The sequence below is a fragment of the Epinephelus fuscoguttatus genome, linkage group LG17 (genome assembly GCF_011397635.1).
Source record: "Epinephelus fuscoguttatus linkage group LG17, E.fuscoguttatus.final_Chr_v1".
NCBI lineage: Eukaryota > Metazoa > Chordata > Actinopteri > Perciformes > Serranidae > Epinephelus > Epinephelus fuscoguttatus.
Genome location: NC_064768.1, coordinates 13,169,715 through 13,189,270, shown reverse-complemented (window position 1 = coordinate 13,189,270; position 19,556 = coordinate 13,169,715). Strand labels below are relative to the sequence as shown.

Below are 19,556 nucleotides of genomic sequence, written 5' to 3'. Positions count from 1 at the left end.
TGTGTGTGTGTGTGTGTGTGTGTGTGTGTGTGTGTGTGTGAGAGACAGTCTCTTCATTCCACCATGCGCATGCTGTTATTTCACATTGTCTCTTGTGTCTCTTAGTGACAGTCACTCCTGGCTATTTCTGCTGCCGAGGTATCTACACTTCCTCTCTCTGCTCCTCTGTCACTACATTTCTTTGACTCTCCATCCATTCGTCATCCATCAGTCGCTCCAGCTGTCAGTCTCCATCTTTAACCACAGCTGCTCTCTGTTTCCATATATATATATGTGTGTATATGTGTGTTTGTACCGTTTCTAACTGTGGTCAGGATTGTGTGTGTTTAGGCATTGATGTCAGTCTTGTCTGTGTGCCACATGTTTGCGTCATGCTTCCCTCACTCACTACAAAGCAGGATTTGGCCAACCCCTGGTCTGGATATTTTATTTTATTTTTTTGATACTTTCTTAAATTCTCAATTCAAGATGTCTGAATTTTACAGTAAAAGAAACCTGAATGCAGATGCTCAGCAGAAAACTATTGTCGTGTTTTCATGTTAAAATGAACACTGCTTACATCTTCTTTTTAGTTATTTTTCTAGTGTAAGCCCAAATAGAAACAGTTGAAATTGTCACACATGCTTCACAGAGAGACAGTGAGTGTGTAAGACCTGGGCGTGGCCAGCCTGGGTTTCTAATATCGCTGGCTTCCAACGCGGCTCCTTTAAATGTGATGGCTGGTTGGAGGGAGACACAATTACAGGGTGCACCTGGCTGGCTGGCGTTGAGGGGGATCGTAATTGCAGGGTGCACCCGTTTAATTGACCGGCCTTGCTGTTCGGTTGCTAGGGACGATGGCCGTGAGGCTAGAAGTTGCACTGCTGCTACAGCTAGCTGCAGCCCTCCTCTCCTCCCTCCTTCTCTCTTTATTTTTTTATTTGACATTATTTCTCACTCCTCTCATTTTGTTTCTCTTTCATGCTCCCTCTCTGAATCTGTCTATCCTGTCCCTATTTTTTGTTTCTTTTTCAACCACTCTCCTCTCACTCTCTCTTCTTCTCTTCGTGGCTGGCTTCTCCAGGCTTGTTGTTGTCTGCTGGGGCTGCTGCACTACTTTCTGTCCGAGAATGCTGCTGAGTCTTTTTGAAGAAGGGAGAAACCCTGAATGTCTGGGCTCTCTCTCCCGCTAAGCATAAACCAGGCATGACCTCCACATATATTTATACACATGCTGTGTATAAACACAGCAGAGCTGAGATGCTCCCGCGCAGCAAAAAGTGAAAATCAAAATGGGAGAGCTTTGTTGAGAAACGAGAGAAGAGAGGCTGTGCTTTTTGCTCCCACCACCCTCAGATGTTTTTAAGCAAATACGCAATGAAAGTGTGTGCAACATTTTATCACAAAACTGGAGACACTTGCCATTGCTTAAAGGAATGGTTCGACATTTTGGGAATACAGTTCTAGAGACCTGAAGTCATGACGTCACGTGTGGGCTAGTGGCTTCTATGACTCAATGAATCTCTCATTCAGCATTTCTTTAATCATGTTACATGAGTTTCCTTTCCATCCTCTTAAACAAACTGACATTCATCATAATCAGTCGACTAGTTGACCAAATGGTTCTACCCTTAGGACTCGGCACCAGCAAAACTTAAGGCTTAATACACACTCTGGCTCCTATAGTTACCGGAAAAATCCGGTATTTCAGATGGCTCTTATAATATACACTTCTTTTTTTTTTTTTATAATGTTAAAACCAATAGATTAACTAGTGTGCAATTTTGACTGCTTTCTGAGTGTTTTCTGAACTTTAAGACTAGTCGACTAGTCTAAGTTTAAACCTCTGTTTAAACATCAGGGAAATTAGTTGTTAGGAACATCAAAGTATACAATAATTACGTAATTAACAAAAAAAAAAAAATACAGCTCCCATAAAAATGTACCAGTGTGGGTAAACTTGTTTCCTTCATTTCCAAAAAATGACCACTTCTAAATTAAAAAATATTTTTTTTCCATTTTATTTAGTTATTGATTTATTTATTTTTTAGCTTCATTCTCTCCTGTCTAAAAAAATTTTTTTTTACATGTCTCAACTGATTTCGGCCTCACAACTCGCCCATGGACTGGTCTGTCGAGCCGTGACTTTAAGTCTGCACAGCTCTTGGGCTTGTGTGAAATACAATTTGTCAAAGACCAATAAAAAACAAAAGGACATACTGTTGAGAAAGGCTCTGTTCAAAGGCTGAGGTTTTCACAGATGTGAACGTGATATGAACGAGGTTTTCTTACTTCTGGAACATTCTGGTTTCACTTTGGCTCTGTTCACTTTCTCGCCAAGAATTAGATTAGAAGATTGATGTCAATTTCATGTCTATCCATTTGCTAACCTCGCTCTCTCAGCAACTCAAAAGCTTAATAATTAACACCTGATATCTTGTTTGTTTAATTTGTACAAAAACCAAAGTGGAAAAAGTTGTGGTTTCATGAAGGATTATGTGCTGGACTATTTCTTGGCTAGTCACAGTAACAATGTGTGAGTGAGCTTTAATTCTATGGAAGAAAACAAATGAGCATATTTTCCAAAATGTTGAACTGTTCCTTTAAAGATATAATCAGCACTCTGTTAGCAGCTTTTTATTTCTCTCTGTCTCTGTGAGAAAATAATCTCTGTAGTGCAGAAAATGTTTTCTCTGGCGATGAACAAGGGAATATGTGAAAAGAGAGCAATGAGCTGTGGAGCTGGTTGATGGATTTGTCTGCAGCCATGACAGTTTGTCTCCTAACTGTCGTCCGTGTGGACGACTTGCTGACTTTCGTTGCGTATTGAATTGATATATTTACTCCTACTTCTGCACTCAAACACACTCACTCACCTCTCCCCTTAAAAACAACTCAACCAAAGTGCACTTACAGCTCCCTGAACCCCTAACCCCACCCCTCCAAACACCCACCCTGCCCACCTGCACTCTCAAATGAAACATGCACGGACTCTGATGTCTGCAGCCAAGGAAGCACTGACTCTCTCCCTCACTCTGCTCGCTGCCTCTGCTGCCCCCCGCTGGAGGAAATCTGAGCTGACACAAACTGCCCGACTCACTTGTCTCTCCTCTCTCTGTTTCCCCTCAGCTCGTGGTCGCACCAACCTGGAGTTGAGGGAGAAGTTCATCCTTCCCGAAGGAGCATCTCAGGGTCTGGCTGCCTTCCGCTCCCGAGGTCGACGCTCCAAACCAGGCTCCCGCAACGCCTCGCCCACCCGCTCCTCTTCCTCGGCCTCCCACAGCGGCGCCTCCTTGCCCTCTGCTCCCTCCGCCCCCGCCACACCGACAGCCTCAGCATCATCCAGGGTAAGAGCCGATGTCTGATTTTAGAATTTAGGCAGGATCTAATTTTATTCACCTAAAAGGAGTCAGATGTCTCGAATCCAGTTATTTTAGGTTGATTTTTTTTTCATCATGCAATGACAGGTTTCTCTGCTTCATGTCCACTCATTACACAACATTAATGACAGAACAGAAATGGTAGCACTGTATGAATCACAGCAGTTTTACAAAACACAACCAACCTTCTATAATTTAAAGGTCCAGTGTGTAGGATTCAGGGGCATATATTGGCTGAAATGGAATATAATAAGTATGTTTCCTTTAGTTTATAATCTCCTGAAAATTAGAATCGTGTTTTTGTTATCTGAGAATGAGCTGTTAATATCTACGTAGGGAGCAGGTCCTCATCCAGAGTCAGAGATGTTGCACAGACATGTTTCTACAGTGGCCCAGAACAGACAATCGAAACACTGGCTCTAGATAGGGTCATTTGCTTTTTTTTCTTGAGGAAGAGACCTCTAGTAGAGACCTGATTTGGCCCCTGCTAAAAACCTCCTGAACATCTGGATCAGAAATAAGATGATCACACATTAGAGGTGCTGGGCTAGTGACCTGTCTGTGATGTGCCAAACAGTGTAGGAGAAACATGGTCTTGTAAGATGAAACTGCTTTATTCAGTGTTTTTACTGCTTTTAATCACCAGGTCCATTTATTTTGGAGAGAAGGTGACCTCTGTGGATAATACGGTTCTCAGTAAAAACCTTCTGAACAATGAACACTGAAGGAAATCTAACCAGGAGAATTTACAGCTGGTTGCAATCTGCAGTCCTCACCGCTATGTGCCATAAATTCCCCTTAATCTTATACACTGTGCCTTTAAAAGAAGATTTGGACTTCTAAAACTTGCAGGCACCTTGTGTTCGCACTGAGATCAATCACAGAGGACAGCATGGTTAAAGACAAATCCAACAAAATCATAGATAATGAGCCACAGGACATTTTACACAGCATTATTTAGCACTAAAGATCACTTGAACAATCTTCCATTAATTTATCAAATTCATCTTTCAGCCACATTAAAGGGGAAAACTAGCACAGCACACAGTTACTGCACACAGCCACACAAACCTGAACAACCTCCTCTGTCTCTGGTGTCATACTCATCTTCTGATCATGTAGCTCATTGTTATCAGTCAACCAGACTAGGTGTAGTCATTAGTGTCGTCATCATCTGATGTTAATGTTGTTTTTCATTTGTCAGCACTGTTTGTAAAAGCATAACTGTCATTGTCATTACTGTTAAGTTTGTGTGTATGAGAGCGACTGATTTCATGTTGGTGACTTCGTATGTGTGTTTGAATGTGTTTATGGGTTTATGTTGCACATTGTTCAGTTGTTGTCATCCTCCTGTTGTTGTTGTCAAAAATCACCACATCCTTAACTGTGAAATTTTATTTTTTGTTCTTGTTTCTTTGTTTTGTCTTTCATCTTTTTGCCTTCTCCCCTCGTTCCTGTCATACCTGCTAACCTGCCTTCAAAAATGTCCTCCCTGCATTGTTGGGTTCCTTGCAAAAAAAATAAAATCATCTGCTCTTACACACAAATACACTGCGCTGCACCTCCCCGCTCCTCCCCGTCCCTCCATAACTCCCTCCCTCCTTCATTCGCTTCTCTCCTTTGCTGCTTTGCTGTACCGCTCCTCCACCCTTCCTTCCTTCCTTCCATCCTTCCTTGCTCCCTTCCTCCCTTCAGTCCTCCCATACTCACTCGCGTGACTATGCCAAGCCCTGGCTGGCACACAGTAAAACTCCAACGCCAACCAAGTGCCACTGCTGCCCAGATCTCGGTCACAGCCACACCACTCCTGGGCACGAGGTAACACACTCACCCCACCCACCCACCCACCCACCTCCCTGTCCCACCCGACCCCACCCCCACTGAACGCGCTGTTGCACTAACGCACACTCCCGGGTGCTGGCACGCCGCCACATAGAAAGTTCTGCTGCTCTGATGTGAGAACTTTGAACCTGCAGTTTCAGTGGCTTTCATGTTTGAATTAAAGATTACATCATCTCCTCAGGGCTGTGAAATGTTCCGACCTTTGAGAATAAACACGATGTGGTCGAACTAAAAACTGAAAGATGACATTATGAAGATAGAGGTTTTGAATCGACAAGGACAATATAATAAACTGTGTACTAAAGACATTATTGATGATGTTATAGAACAATTTTGACTGTAAAGAAAGTTTAATATGGGAGAATCCTTAATGCAGTTTGAGCACGATTAACATTCAGTTTTTTGACAGATATTAAGTTTTCAAATTTTGTCACATGGTGTGATCACCTGTTTAATGTAGTAATGAAACTGTTAGTTGATGAATTGATTGATTGATTGCCATTTTTATTTTAATGTTAAATAATCATTTAAAATGCTTGTAATTGATATTTTTAATGATATGAACTGAGTAAATTACAATGTATATATATATATATATATATATATATATATATATATATAACTTCTCAATTAATTTGCTGCTTGTCTGTGTCTCATGTCAGAGTAAACTGAATATGTTTGGATCTAATCCTAGTAAACACATAAAACAAGCAAATTTTAATATTTATAGAACAAGGATTACAGTAACAAGAAAATAATGAGCTGATATATTAATTCAGTCATGAAAATAATATTTTTCTGCAGCCCTAGGTCAGTGATTTGTTCTTTTTATATAGTTTTATTATAAAATTAATATGGTACAAACCTGTAACAGTTAAATAATGATAGTCATTATTTGTATTAATATGTGTGGTACATGTCTTTGCATGTAGTTTTCATTTGTTGTTAGGTATTTGTTGTGTCCATGTGTACGTGATGTGTTGTTTGTTTTGGAGTCATTTGATCATGTAACAGTTATTAGTGTGTATCAGATGTGATTCTCATCAGTCGCATGACCTCCACCGTCAAGTTATCCTCAGCTGATGTTTCCTGTGTTCTCCTGCAGGGGGCAACGTCTGGGTCCAAACTAAAGAGGCCGACGTTCCATTCGAGCCGAGGCTCGCTGACCGGAGAGAACGGAGGAACAACACCCTCCGGCAAACCATCAAGGACTGGTGAGACGACGGTCACATTTGTACTGTAGACTCATTTTATGTCCACTGAATGTCAGACTAAGTGTCTGAGGTCATGCTAGCAGCTCAAAAGGAAATTATCTCAATAAAGAGCCCACCACGCTTTCTCCAGATAACCTGCTAATTTGTATTCTTCAAATATGAACAGATATCTCAGTCCTTTTGACTCTTTCATATTTATAAGGTTGGTTTATTCTTGTTTAGCAGGTATAATGTTAACCATCTTCACCATCTTAGATTAGCATGTTAGAATGTTAACTTTATTACTACATATAAAGTACAGGCGGATGGGGCTGTAATTAGTTTTCAGGTTTTTCATCACGAACCAAAGTATTACACGATGGTGTTAGATGAAAAGTTAAACAATCATCAGACTTATCTCAACTCAAATTCCATGGCAGTCCATCCTGTATTTGTCAAGACATTTTACTTAAAACCACAAATGTTTTTTCTCTCCCTCTTCTGCAACTCTCTGTTCTGTCTTCCTGTTAGATCCAAAACGAGGGGCATCCACAGCCAGCGGGCCAACCAGCCGAGCCGGCAGCCGTGCAGGCAGCAGAGCCAGCAGTCGCCGCGGCAGCGATGCCTCGGACGCATCAGAGCTACAGGACGCTCGCTCCGTCTGCTCTGATGCCTCAGACACCCCACGACGACCCGGGGCCAAACCCTCCAAGATTCCCACCATCTCCAAAAAGGCCCCCAGCCCAAAGACCCCGGGGTCTGCGAAGAAATAACTCCAGTCAAAGAGAAGGTGGAGCAGAGCCGTTCCTCCTCCGTTTCACAGAGGGTGGACTGCTATCATCGGCCTTTTTGGGTGCACCAGCTCTTCAGTCTGAAGTCCAACTAACCGGGCCTGAGTGGAGTTTGTGCACAATGACTGACAGCTCGAGGGGAAAGAAGGAGATGGGCAAGATGGGTGAATCTCCTTCTCACTCTTTCCCTGGTCTCATAAAACGGACTGAAAACCTGCACAAGAGGAGGAGAGTTCTGGTCTGGCAGCCCCAGGCCAGAATCTGTGGGGTCAACACCGACTTTTCCCCTTTAAGATGTGACCCCATTTTGCCTTTCAGTCTCCTGCTTTGTCTTTCAGTAGTTCCTCACCAGCGTGGAACCGAACACCAACTGACTTGACGAGATGCTGCCTTACTTACACACTTCTGTCCCAGTCAGACAGAACAACAGAGAAAGTCTTTAAACTGCTTTGTACCACGCTGACACACAAATACACACATTTTAACACAGAGGCGCGGTAGGGAGTGGGACACACCACCACCACCACCACGACTACAAAAACAAAAAAAAGCCCAAATGACATTCAGGAAAAAAAAGAAAAAGAATTGTGGGTCATTATTTTGGCTTGTGGGCCAGATGCCTCAACGATGAGTTTCAAAAGAAAATATGCAACGACTGCCATGTCGCTTCCTCTGGACTGGTTGGCAAGAAAAACAGTCACCTCAGCAGATCTGCTGAAGCAGACACCACGTGTGGAGAGCTCGGGAGGCGGGAAACGCTGTCCGACACACACGCACACACACTGGCTAACCTCAGACTCAGAGGGTCGGTGGTGGTGACGGTGGCGGCGGCGGTGCTGCTGCAGCTGAGGGCAAACACTCACACACACAAACACCGCAGAGCAGACTCCTCCCGACCGCTGGAACGTTAAGATCGGCCTTGTGTGTGCATTTCAGCAAAGGGCGGTGTGGTTTTGTCACATGCCGGCGTAACAATCCCAACACACAAAAATCACAAACCGGCAATAGAAAGGACTATTTTTATGGCAACACACTCAACTAACAGCACATTACTGACAATATACGACATGTGTAACCTAACCCCATGTTAATGACCGTGTTTGCAGAGTCCGACAACCAGCATGCACTAATTGTCTCTTCCTCTGCAGTTCCACCTTAATGTCTACGCTGCGTTGTCCATAGCAACCCAGCAGCACACACACACACTCTCACACACACAAGGTGGTGTGTATTATGTGTGTCATTGTTACAGGAAATGATAAGAGGTCTTTGACTTGAGTCACTGTATGCAAAAATTTTAATTTGCGAATGTCTTTTTTCTTCTTCTTGTTGTTTTCTGGTTAATTTATAATCCAGTTGTATTTTTGTTATCTAGCTTGAAAGGAAAATCTATTTATTTTTCAGTTTCATGTCATATCACCATTGGCGGAGAGTGATTTAGTATTATGGTTAAAGAAATTGTGTTTTTTTTTTTTGTACCAAGGAAATGTCCGCTCCGCTCTTTGACATTATCTGTGTGTTTCTACTTCATTGTAACATGACATTATTCACTAGGTCTCTGATTCTAGTGGCAGCCTTGTTTGGTCATTTGTTCTTTCTTTGCTAATGACTACAATTCCCAGACCACGACCAAAGGGGTTTGCCCTTCATGTGTAGAGAGAACTACAAATATGAATGACAGGAGACGTGGGCAGAGTGGACCAATGAGAGCAGGTGTCCTCCCTCATGTCCCTCCCAACGTCTCTTCTTCTAGGCTTTTTTCAAATGTCCCGTCATTGACGTGGCTGAGTTGTCTCTGTGTTATCTCAGTGTAAGAGAGGAAGTTTATGAAAAACTAATGAAATTACAGTAAGAAAGAAGAAGACATCTTAAGGTGATTTTTATTTATTTATTGTCTCTCTGAGGGGAGGGGGATTTGGGGAGCAGGAGACGAGTCCTCCACTTTTTGATGCTGTGCTACTCTCAGTGTGATGATGACAACATGGAGGGAGGGAGGGGTGTTACTAGGAGTCAGTTGTGTAAAAGTAAAACAAAAAACTAAAATTATAAACAATTTTTTGTTCTGTTTTTGTATTAAAATATGCTTGCAGTAAAACTGTCTCTTGTTTTTAATTATTTTTGGATTATTCATGGACAATAAATCTGACTGTATCTGTCTTTGTGTGTGACCGTATGTTTGCTGTATGTCAGTGTGGGTGTTAGGGCTGCACCCAACGATTATTGTCATTGTCGGTTAATCTTTTGATCATTTTCACGATGAAACGGTAAGTTATGTCTATAAATTGTCTGAAAATGGTGAAAAATATTGATCAGTGTTTTCCAAAGCCAAAGATGACGTCCTCAAATGTCTTGTTTTGTCCACTTGTTTTGTCACAGAGGAGCAAAGAAGCAGCAAAATATTCACATTTAAGAAGCTGGAATCAGAAAATTTTGACCTTTTTTTGACGGATTAATCCAGTATCAAATTAGCGGGCGATTAATTTTCTTGTTGACAACAAATCATTATTAAATAATATTAGAGCTGAAATCATCAGACAATCAACTGAGTAGTCAATTGACAGAAAATTCATCAACTGTTCAATTGTTTAATTAACTATTTTGACAAAGTTAAAGTACCAAATACATCTCTGATGTTAACATGTTGATTTTCCTCTTCCTCCTTGAAACTACATTAAATATTTGTTTAGTTATTTCAATTTTCAAAATTGTCAGATTATTAATAGTGATTACTTTACATAATCAGAGTATGTGGTCATCCTTTGTGTCGATGTTTATTCATAGAATATTTTCTATCTTTGTGTGTGATGCTCAATTTGGCTTTTTAAATACCTGGCAATTGGACCTGCATTTGTATAGCGCCTTTTTCAAAGCAGTTTTTACACTATGACTGCCATTCACACATTCTCAACACATTCATAGCTGGTGGCTGAGGTGCCACCTGCTATTCCGTTTCTGGCACACTTACACACTGATGGAACAGCCATCGGGAGCAATTTGGGGCTCAATATCTTGCTTAAGGATATTTCAACATGCGGACTGGAGGAGCCGGGGTTTGAACCGAATTGATCTTCCGATTAGTGGATGACCCGGTCTACCTCTGAGCCACAGTCACCAGTAGTGCTAGTGCGTTAGTTAGTGTGTCTATTTTGGAAGTGTGCCTGGTTTGTCATTTTTCCACATTGTTCATATATACACATAAATTTTTCATGTTAAGAAAGATGTTTTATGTATTGATTTTCAGCATGTTCATGGTAATTGGTAGTGGGTGTTTGTGTGCAAGCATCACTGCTGACATAAATTATATTCCAATGTATATATATTTATGCATGATTCTATTCCAAAATCATATGATGTTAATTAGGTTTGTTATTTTTAGTGTTGCATCTTCATGATTCTGACAGTTCTTTTTCTATATGCAGGGCTTATGTGTACATGTGCATATGTTTATAGTGTTTATACAGATTTAAAGGAGCTAAATGGTTGTAATTGTGTTTACAGCCTACAGCCACTTATGCCTGACAGCAGACCACAAACTCAGAGGCAGTGACCGGACATTTCTGGGTAATTATCCTGTAACAGATAAGGACACATCCCATTGGAGCTTCACTTAAACACGGAGGGAAATGGTGGTGGTGGTGGTGATTGAAAGTGACTTTAGAAATTTTCATTTCTAATGTCTGTTTCTCCTCCAGCTCTGTCTGACAATCCCAGTTTATGTGTCTGTGTGAGACAGAGAGAGTATTTGAAAATAACTTTGTCCTGTTTATTTGGTGGTTCCACCGGAGATGGTGAGGTCTGAGTCCACCCTCTGCAGCTGTGTGTACACACTCCTCTCATTTTCTGTCCACTCTCAATCCATCTACGCCCGTCCTCCCTGCAGTCCATCTGTCATCCCAGACTTCCCTCTCTGATGACAGTCCTCGCTCTGTTCCACCACTTCTGTCTCTCAGGAATGTCATTTTTCATTTTCAGTTGGGTTTATATGGTTTCAAGGGCACTCAGCTCCTCCTTCATTCCCGCTTTGTCACTCCTCATTGACTCACACCCTCTCCTTTCTTTCACCTCCTCCTCTTCATCTTCTCCCATTCCTCTCACCGTTCTCACCATTATCAGACAAAACCTCCTGAAGTTGCAGACGTGCAGAGGAAAGAAAAACAAAATGGGCAGAGCGTTAATTCCTGGCATTTGGGACTCGCCCTTTCGGCCAGGACAAAATGAACCGCGGTCAGTTTGGTTTGGTCAGTGTTATTCATGCCTTTCAAAGTGACCACAAGTACCATGCCGCTTTGAAGAAAAGAGTACACAAACACGGGCTGGCACAGAGCTGAACCTCACTACTATATTTGAGTCATTTTTTCCCTCCAAGTCCTTTTGGTTGAAACACACACACATGCACCCAGTGTGTTTGCATTAGGCTCTGCTGCAGGGCAAAGCTAATGAACGGCTCAACAGGAAATGGCGTTACAGTGCAAAGCAAAACCCGCCACTTCAGAGAAAATGTGCTCAAAGGTTGCACAAAGCCTTGAATGTTAGCCTGAAGTGGACTTATTTTGGAGTTAAAATGTGGCGCATTGCTTTTTGGTTTGGCATGACAGCTATTTTTAAGATTGCAGAGCTCTGACGAGTGGTGGAAGAAGTACTCATATTACTTTAGTAAAAGTAATAACACAGTGTAGAAACAGGCTACTCTATAGCATGAGTAGAAGCCATGCATTCAAAATTTTACTTAAATGAAGAGTAAAAAGGTATTAGAATTTAAATACAATTAAAGTTCCAAAAGTAAAATAGTAATACCAAATTACCAAATAGCAATACTGGCTCACTTCAGAATAATATAGGCTGTATTATGTGTAAACATTTCTAATAAAGGTGGAGCTAATTTTAACTGGTTTCCTTAATCTATATTAATAGGTCATAATTCATTTTTAATGATAATTCATCAAGTATATTTTGTAATAATAGTTTATCTGTAACTTGAAACGTATCTTTGTGGAGTAGGAGTCTAAAGATGCATAAAATGGAGTACAAATAACTTAAAATTGTAGCCTACATGTAGCACCTGCCCTTAAACTGACCAAACAGTAAAAGGTTGTCAGACAAGTCAAAATATACCTGAATACATCAATAAATAATTATATAACATTTAGTTCAATTAATGATTACATAGAAATACTAAATACAGGGTTAAGTTCAATTAAAATTGAGTGAAAATGAAACAAAGCTAGCAAGCTAACACTAAAAAAGTTAGCTAATTAATGCTAATTAGAGGTTCACAGATGCTATTTTAATACGTTCTTAACATTATCCAAATCTCAAAGTTTTGATTTTATGGTGTCAACTTTAACATTTAGCATGTTAGATTTAATGATTTCTTTTTGCTCACAATGTCAAAAACATTTGCTAGCTAGGTCTTTCTTGGTGTTAGTTTGCTAGCTGAAATGTCATAGCTACTTTACTGTTACACAAGTTTATATAGTGATTGTACGGTAATGTAAACAGTTAATTAACATTAATTGGCCGGTGGGTTTTTATGAAGAAAATTAGCTTTAGCGAGGTTGCTATCTGAAGAAGCTAGTTCTCAGGTTTCAGATAAGCTAACTAGCCACAACATAAATTAGGTTTTAATTTAGCCTATTCTATCAACTGATTGGTTGTAAATTTAAAAAAGTATTTTTTTAACAATTGACTGAGAGTTTATGGAAACATAAAGATTTAGCCTATATTTATGTTTACTCTTCGTAAAAATAAACAGTATTATTTATTTGGCTAATGCATTCAGTTATATTATGGACTTGTCTGATACCTTGTGATTGCCTTTTGTTTTTGTTGCTCCATACACAGTTTGACTCCGTAGAGAAATCAAATCCAATTTGAATCTATTACACTATGCAAGTAGAAGACTGCAGCTAATAAAGGAGGCATCAGATCACTTGGCTTGCTTCCCGCCAAACTGCCTGAGACTCAGCGTTGAGTAGTTATGAAAGGAAGCAGTCATGAGGAGATGAAAAGATAGATGGGTGGAGGTAAGACGGAGAGAGAGAGAGAGATGAGGTCTCCCAAAGAGACCACTGGGAGGGGTGATGATGGGATGTAAGCAGGAGAGAGAAGTTTAAAGACTTGAAAGAGGGAGAGAGGCGGAGGCTGGGAGGGAAACTCCCTCCTGGTCAAGAACAACTGTAACACTCTCTGAGCTTCATATGCAGGATACTCTCGCTGCTGCACAGAGAGTGTGCACAAGAGCTGCCACAGATTTGAAGAAGCGTCTCGCATCTGTTGAGGATTACAATCAGGAAACAATTTCCTGGAGTTATCGTTTTTATAAATTGGATTAAGAAAGACATCTGGAACCCCTGGGATGTGTGGGTGGGGAGCAGTCTTGAATGGATGATTAAGTACTCAAGGATGACTGGATAAGAGCTTCCAGCAGCGATTGCTCCACAGCAGATGATTCTCATGAGGTATCTGGTCAAACGTTGACTCACTGCAGGTGTGAACTTCAGTTCCTCGTGAGGCCATGAAGGATTGGGAGCAAAGTTTAAGACACAGCTCTAGGATTTTGACTCCAATCTCTGGGGCACCTGCTCATCACTGAAATTGCTTTCCATCCTCCAAGTTTACAACTTCAAAGCATAGAGCAATCTTCCACAGGGACATAGTTTGTCTGTATTCAAAACACATTGGAAAAGGCTTATAATTATGCCTTCACTCTCATTATCTCTGTTTCTTCTGCTGCACGACTGAGAGGTGAGGGAGAAGTGGATCAGAGGGTGAGGAGCTTTTTTTCATCAAGATTAGAGAAGGTAGAAGAGGGAGAGAGGAAGGCAAAGGGGGGAGGGAGAGATAAACAGACAGTTTGAGGCGGTAAACACGTCCCGTCCAGAGCCAGCTCTCCTCTAAACACATCAGCCATAAATCAGCATCTGTCTGTGGTGACTCTGAAACAGGAGGACAAACCGGAGCACATAGAAAACACTGTGGTTGTCAGTCTGGAAACACTGGAGGAGAGATAAACTGAAAAAGCTGATTATTAGTCAGATTAAACTTCTCAATTTTCCAGTAGAGACGAAAAACAAGAGCAAGCCACAGTCATGGACGTCTCCCACAGCTTCTCTTGTCTTTGCAAGATGAAACAGAAGCACATGAGCAAAAGTAGCAGCAGCGCCTTCCAAACCAGATCCACCTCCAGACCCCACCAGCCTCTCCTCCATCCCAGGACCCTGCTCCTGCTGCCCTTGCTGCTCCTGCTCTGTCTCTCCCTGTGGAGCCAGCAGGCCGAGGCCCTGGTTCACTCCAGCTTCAGACGGCTCAGCGGCCGCGAAAAGAAGGAGATGCAGAAGGAGATCCTGTCCATCTTGGGTCTGCCAGGGCGACCCAGACCCCACCCGCCACTGCGACCGCCCTCCTCTGCACCGCTCTTCATGCTGGACCTGTACCATGCCATGTCGGCCGATGGAGAGGATGACGGGAATGAAATTATTGTGAATGGACCAGGCATGGGGAAGTTTGGAGGGGCAGAAAGGTTGGCTCAGGTCAGCCATGCCGTGCCGACCCTCAGCACACACACTCCACCGCTGGGCACGGTGGTCAGTGAGGCTGACACAGTGATGAGCTTCGTCAACCTGGGTGAGTAAACAAGTTACTTAACACCTGCCACGAGGTGGATGATCCATGGGGACAGAGGCACACAGGAAGTGATGCAGTATACATTTCTGGTGCGTTTGGATGAGGGTAAACTGGCTGTGTTAACTTATCAATGGGACTGAAATTAAGAATCCAACATGTACTAATAAACATTAAAAAAAATCTCACTGAATTGGAAATCATACTGGAAATAGCAGAAGGGTTTGTCTCTCAAATTCTGTATTTCTGACAAGATAACAGATTCATTTTCAAATTCTGCACAATTTCCCTTCTACCCTTCTAATATAATAGTGTCTAGATTTAACGATTTGGATGATAAAATGTACCTTTTGGACAGATTGGAAAATAATACTGGTGACTCTACTAAAATAAATTTTAAAGGTGTTATTCTTTATCTCGAAAGCAATGTAAATTCAATTGATTTACGATAATCTCTTTTTATAATCTTGTGATCCTGCTGGGTAAATTTCATGTACAAAAATCAAAGTCATCTTCCTGTTTAATCTTTTTTTTTTGGCAGATTATTTAATACAGTCTCTGGAACATATAAATACAAAGAAAAGTGTATCACTCATGCATCATTATAACCAGCTATTTAGTGATCTATCTACTACATCATTTTAAAATTGCTCTCTCCTTTTTAAAAAATGTCCCTAATTTTAGTCTATCATTTGTACTTTAGTGACAAAATGTGAAATCTGTGTCTGACTTTGTTCCATTTACCTTTTTAAGTGAAAAAAAGGAGGGAAAACTGGGCAGCAAAGGTGTCACCAAAATAAAAGTATGCAACAGGGACGTCACACACTACCATCTTAAAGGAATAGTTTGACATTGTGGGAGTGTAAGCTTTCTTATAGGTAGCTAAAAAGACTGATACCACTCTCATGTGTCTATGTTTCATGAAGCTAGAGCCAGCAGGCAGTATCTTAGCATAAAGACTGGAAACGGGGGACACAGCTAGCCTGGCTCTAAAGGTGATAACATCCACCTACAAACACCTCTAAAGCTTGTTAATAGAGTTCCCCAGGGTTTTTCTGTAAGCTGACAAGGAAGTTAGCTTTGCCCTGGTTCTCTCATCAGAAGTCTATGGGATTTTTCCATTGGATTTTGTATTATTGCAGAAAGTAAGCTCTGTGGCAAACAACAGTATTACAATAGTATATGGTACTTACACGTTGTGCTCAGCAAGAAATTCTTCTATGAGTTTTGAAGCCTAAATGCAATCGCTAAAAGTAAAAAGCTAATACTACTAATAGGCTATACATAAACTACACCCCCATCCCATCATTTAACATCCATACAGCCGTAGAGCCGTGTTTGGCATTATGACGTTTTGTAGTCTCATTTATCTACTTGTTATCATCCGGCTTTTTAAAGACATATAAAAGCTTCAAAATTCATCAGGGGGGTATTTACTGACGAACTTTATGTCATAGAACAAAACATCAAAGTCTTTCAAGCTTGTGTTAACCACAGACCTTGTTTCAGGCAGCTAAGCAAAATTCAATCCCATTGACTTCAAGGCAAGGGAACCATCTGTGCAAAAATGCAAAAAATGCTAACTTATTTTGAGGTTTTAGGCAAGGAACCTTTTTACATCGCTGCCTATTTTTACAGTTTAATCAGTGTTGAGTTGAGTTGGTCTGAATTCAAAAGAGCAAGACAGTTGAAGTAAGATCTGTGGTTCGAGCGACAGTCATTACAGCCAGCAAAAAACGGCTTCATCCAGTGGATTTGAATTGAGAGATGAGCAGAGACATCTGGCCTCTGGTAAGATGGAGGGAAGTCACATGGTACCATAGTTCATTTACTCATACTACCCACGTTGTAATGATCTAAAGCTGATTGACAATCAACAAAGTATCCTTTTGCATCTCTACAAAAATCAATGTAAAAGTACACATTGTAGTTGTAGAGGGCCTGTGTGCCTGGATGTTTCATAGGCAGCTGCAGTGACGTCCTTTGCCCCCAGTAAAACCACACATAGTCATTTTTTTCATTTCTGTCTTTGTAGAGACAAAACAAACTATAAAAATCATGTTAATTAGCTTTAGCAGTGCTGGCAGGTGGATTTTGTTACCTTTGGAAAAAGCCAGGTTAGGTGTTTCCCCCTGTTTCCAGTCTTTAGCTTAATATTTAACATACAGACGTGAGAGTAGTATCAGTCTTTTCAGCTAACTTTTAGCGAATAAGTGATTAAGTGTATTATACAAAATGTCAGGTTATTCCCTTAACCTTAAGTGGAGGACATTTTTACCATCAGTTTCGAATGACAGTGCAGTTTTTCACTTGGCAGTTTGGCTACAAAATGTAAACTCTGAGAGGATTAAATTACACTGTGTGTGAACTTGATGACACTGACACTGACATGTCGGTGCTACCGTTTTAGTTTCTCCGCTCTGCAAATTTCCACAAACATTCACCCCCACAGAGAGGATTAAAACCAATGTCAGTACGGCTGAACTATATTGGTAGGTTTCCATTTCAACCCAGCATTCCTAAATCCACCAGCCTCGCTCCGCTGCTGCTGCAGCCAAAGTGGGCTGAGCGTGGCTCCAGCTCTGAGAGGATCTCTGATAGGATGACTGATAAAGGACGGGGGTTGATGATAAATGTATGAGGTACAAATTCTGATTAATAAACACAACTGGAACAGCTCAGATCTTCTTCTAGAGATGTTTCTACAAGTTTATTTATATATCGCACTTCGGCATCAAGACAATTGAAAGTGCTTTACATAAAACATAAGAATTGAGACAGAGCTAGCCTGCAACGCCAGTGGCCAGCATGCCTGGGGCCTTGTCCCTCTGGGTGGCGGCCCCACAGGGCAGCGAATTCATGTTATTTATTTGGGCTGAGCCTGACTGGGCCCCATGACCCAAGGCCTGGCCATCAGATGCTTGCTGGTGAGTTTCCCCTCCAGGTCTAGCTCTGGGGGCGCCCAGTGTCCCCATATTGGGCGAGGTACTTGTGGCCCCCATATGCCGAATCATCTTGGTCTTCTTGATCTTCTTAATGGCTAGGGTGGTGGGAGAGTCTCAGGGAGTCGAAAGGGTGAAGGGCTTAGACATCCAGAGGGAGCTTGGAGTAGATCCGCTGCTCCTTCGCCTGAAAGGGGCCAGTTGAGGTGGTTTGGGCATCTGATCAGAATCCTCTTGGATGCTTCCTATTAGAGGTGTTCCAGGCATGTCCAACTGGTAAAAGACCCTGGGGCAGACCCAGAACATGATGGAGGAAATACATATATATGTATATATATATCAAATGGCCTGGGAGCACCTCAGGATCCCCCAGGTGGAGCTGGAAAGCATTGCTGGGGAGAGGGACGTCTGAAGTACTTTGCTCGGCCTGGTGCCCCTGCAGCCCAGCCCCGGGGAGAAGCTGATGAAAATGGATGGATGAGACAATTGCAAAGGAAAAACGGAAGGAGGAAAAATAAAGAATACGACATGAGGGAGAAACTGAGGCTCTAAATTTGAATAAATTACCTAAATTTTAATGATGTGGTTTATTCGTAACTGGATATAATTGGTAATACTTCCAAGCAGGGACTCAGTCGTTTATACAGAGCTAAAACTACTAGTTGACAAGTCCATTCGTCTATCGACAGAAAATTATTTGCCAGTTTTGATGGTCGATTAATTTATTATCTCATTTTTCAAGCAAAAATAAATGAGCTGATTTCCCACTTTGTTGTTGTATATGAAAGTACTCTTGGGGTTTTCGACAGTTTGATTGACAAAAGTAACAATTGAAACCTTTGGAAACTTGTGATGGGCAAAATTATTGATGAGTAATCTTTAAATAAACAGAAGATTATTTGATAATGAGAATAATTGTTATTTGCGTCCCTAAATACTTAAGAAATACTGTTAAACACTGCCACCCAGATCCTGTGTGAGTGTTTCTGCTTCCGTCCAAACCACAGAGCAGCCTGACTGATGCCTATCTATGAAAGGGATAAAAATTAAACATCCTTCTCTCAATGGCTTCCTTCCTCGAGCTCCTCTGGAATGGGATGATGATCTGCACCCAGTTTACCGTGGGAAACATCATCTCCTCAGTGCTCGGGGTCTCTAATGAACTCACATCAAAAGACAGGTTTCTTTTTCTAAATTCTCCTCTGTTTTGGAGAGAGACGTGCACCCTGAAATTTATCAGTCAACACTGCAAAAACACAGCATTTCAACCTCCAAAAACGCCACAATCTTGTAAACAAAGGTGACTCAAACGTGACTCACGCCTTTAATAGTGACCCACAGTGCATGCCAGTGTTTCCTTTCATATGGGGAAGCTTTTATTTTGTCGTGAAAACCTTTAAACCTCATCAAATCTCGCTGAACACATCACATAGACCAAGAGGACACGAGATAAATCTAGCAGAAAGTAAATAACCACAGGCTAACTGTGTTTTTGAATGTGTCTTGCATGCAACACAAAGAATCACAGTCATTCAACATACTTGTTGCTCATGATAAACCTCGATTCCACAATTACATTTTCCAGGCGTGGAAAAGTCATGGAATTTTGTTGTGTGTTGAAATTGTTACGATAATCTTCTGTGGATAACCTTCATGTATTGTAACATAACGGTAAATTTCTTTTCAATGTTTACAATATTTTCACCGATGTGTGATGTTTTATTTACCATAATGCATGTTTCTTCATTTTCTCCCCACACTCTGCGTCTCCCTTAATGTCTGCCTGCAGACTGAAATTATGTTTGTATA

At 41.3% G+C, this 19,556-nt stretch overlaps 2 protein-coding genes across 22 annotated transcripts in view; both read left to right on the top strand.

Moving 5' to 3' along the window:
- Positions 1-9,307, top strand: part of macf1a (microtubule actin crosslinking factor 1a) — a 269,747-nt gene extending 260,440 nt beyond the window's left edge. For 15 of the 21 annotated variants that reach the window (XM_049602956.1, XM_049602945.1, XM_049602957.1 and 12 more), the window contains 4 exons: positions 3,109-3,326; positions 5,055-5,177; positions 6,307-6,415; positions 6,926-9,307. In XM_049602956.1, coding sequence (XP_049458913.1) covers positions 3,109-3,326; positions 5,055-5,177; positions 6,307-6,415; positions 6,926-7,167 — 692 coding nt within the window. In that variant the 3' untranslated portion in view covers positions 7,168-9,307. The remainder of the gene's footprint in view (positions 1-3,108; positions 3,327-5,054; positions 5,178-6,306; positions 6,416-6,925) is intronic. The other 6 variants (XM_049602953.1, XM_049602954.1, XM_049602943.1 and 3 more) reach the window with 2 other exon arrangements.
- A 4,086-nt stretch (positions 9,308-13,393) lies between these two features.
- The window catches only part of bmp8a (bone morphogenetic protein 8a), a 15,347-nt gene continuing 9,184 nt past the window's right edge, over positions 13,394-19,556 (top strand). Inside the window, exon 1 of the mRNA XM_049603084.1 lies at positions 13,394-14,808. Within this exon, the coding sequence (XP_049459041.1) occupies positions 14,274-14,808 (535 nt within the window). The 5' untranslated portion in view covers positions 13,394-14,273. The remainder of the gene's footprint in view (positions 14,809-19,556) is intronic.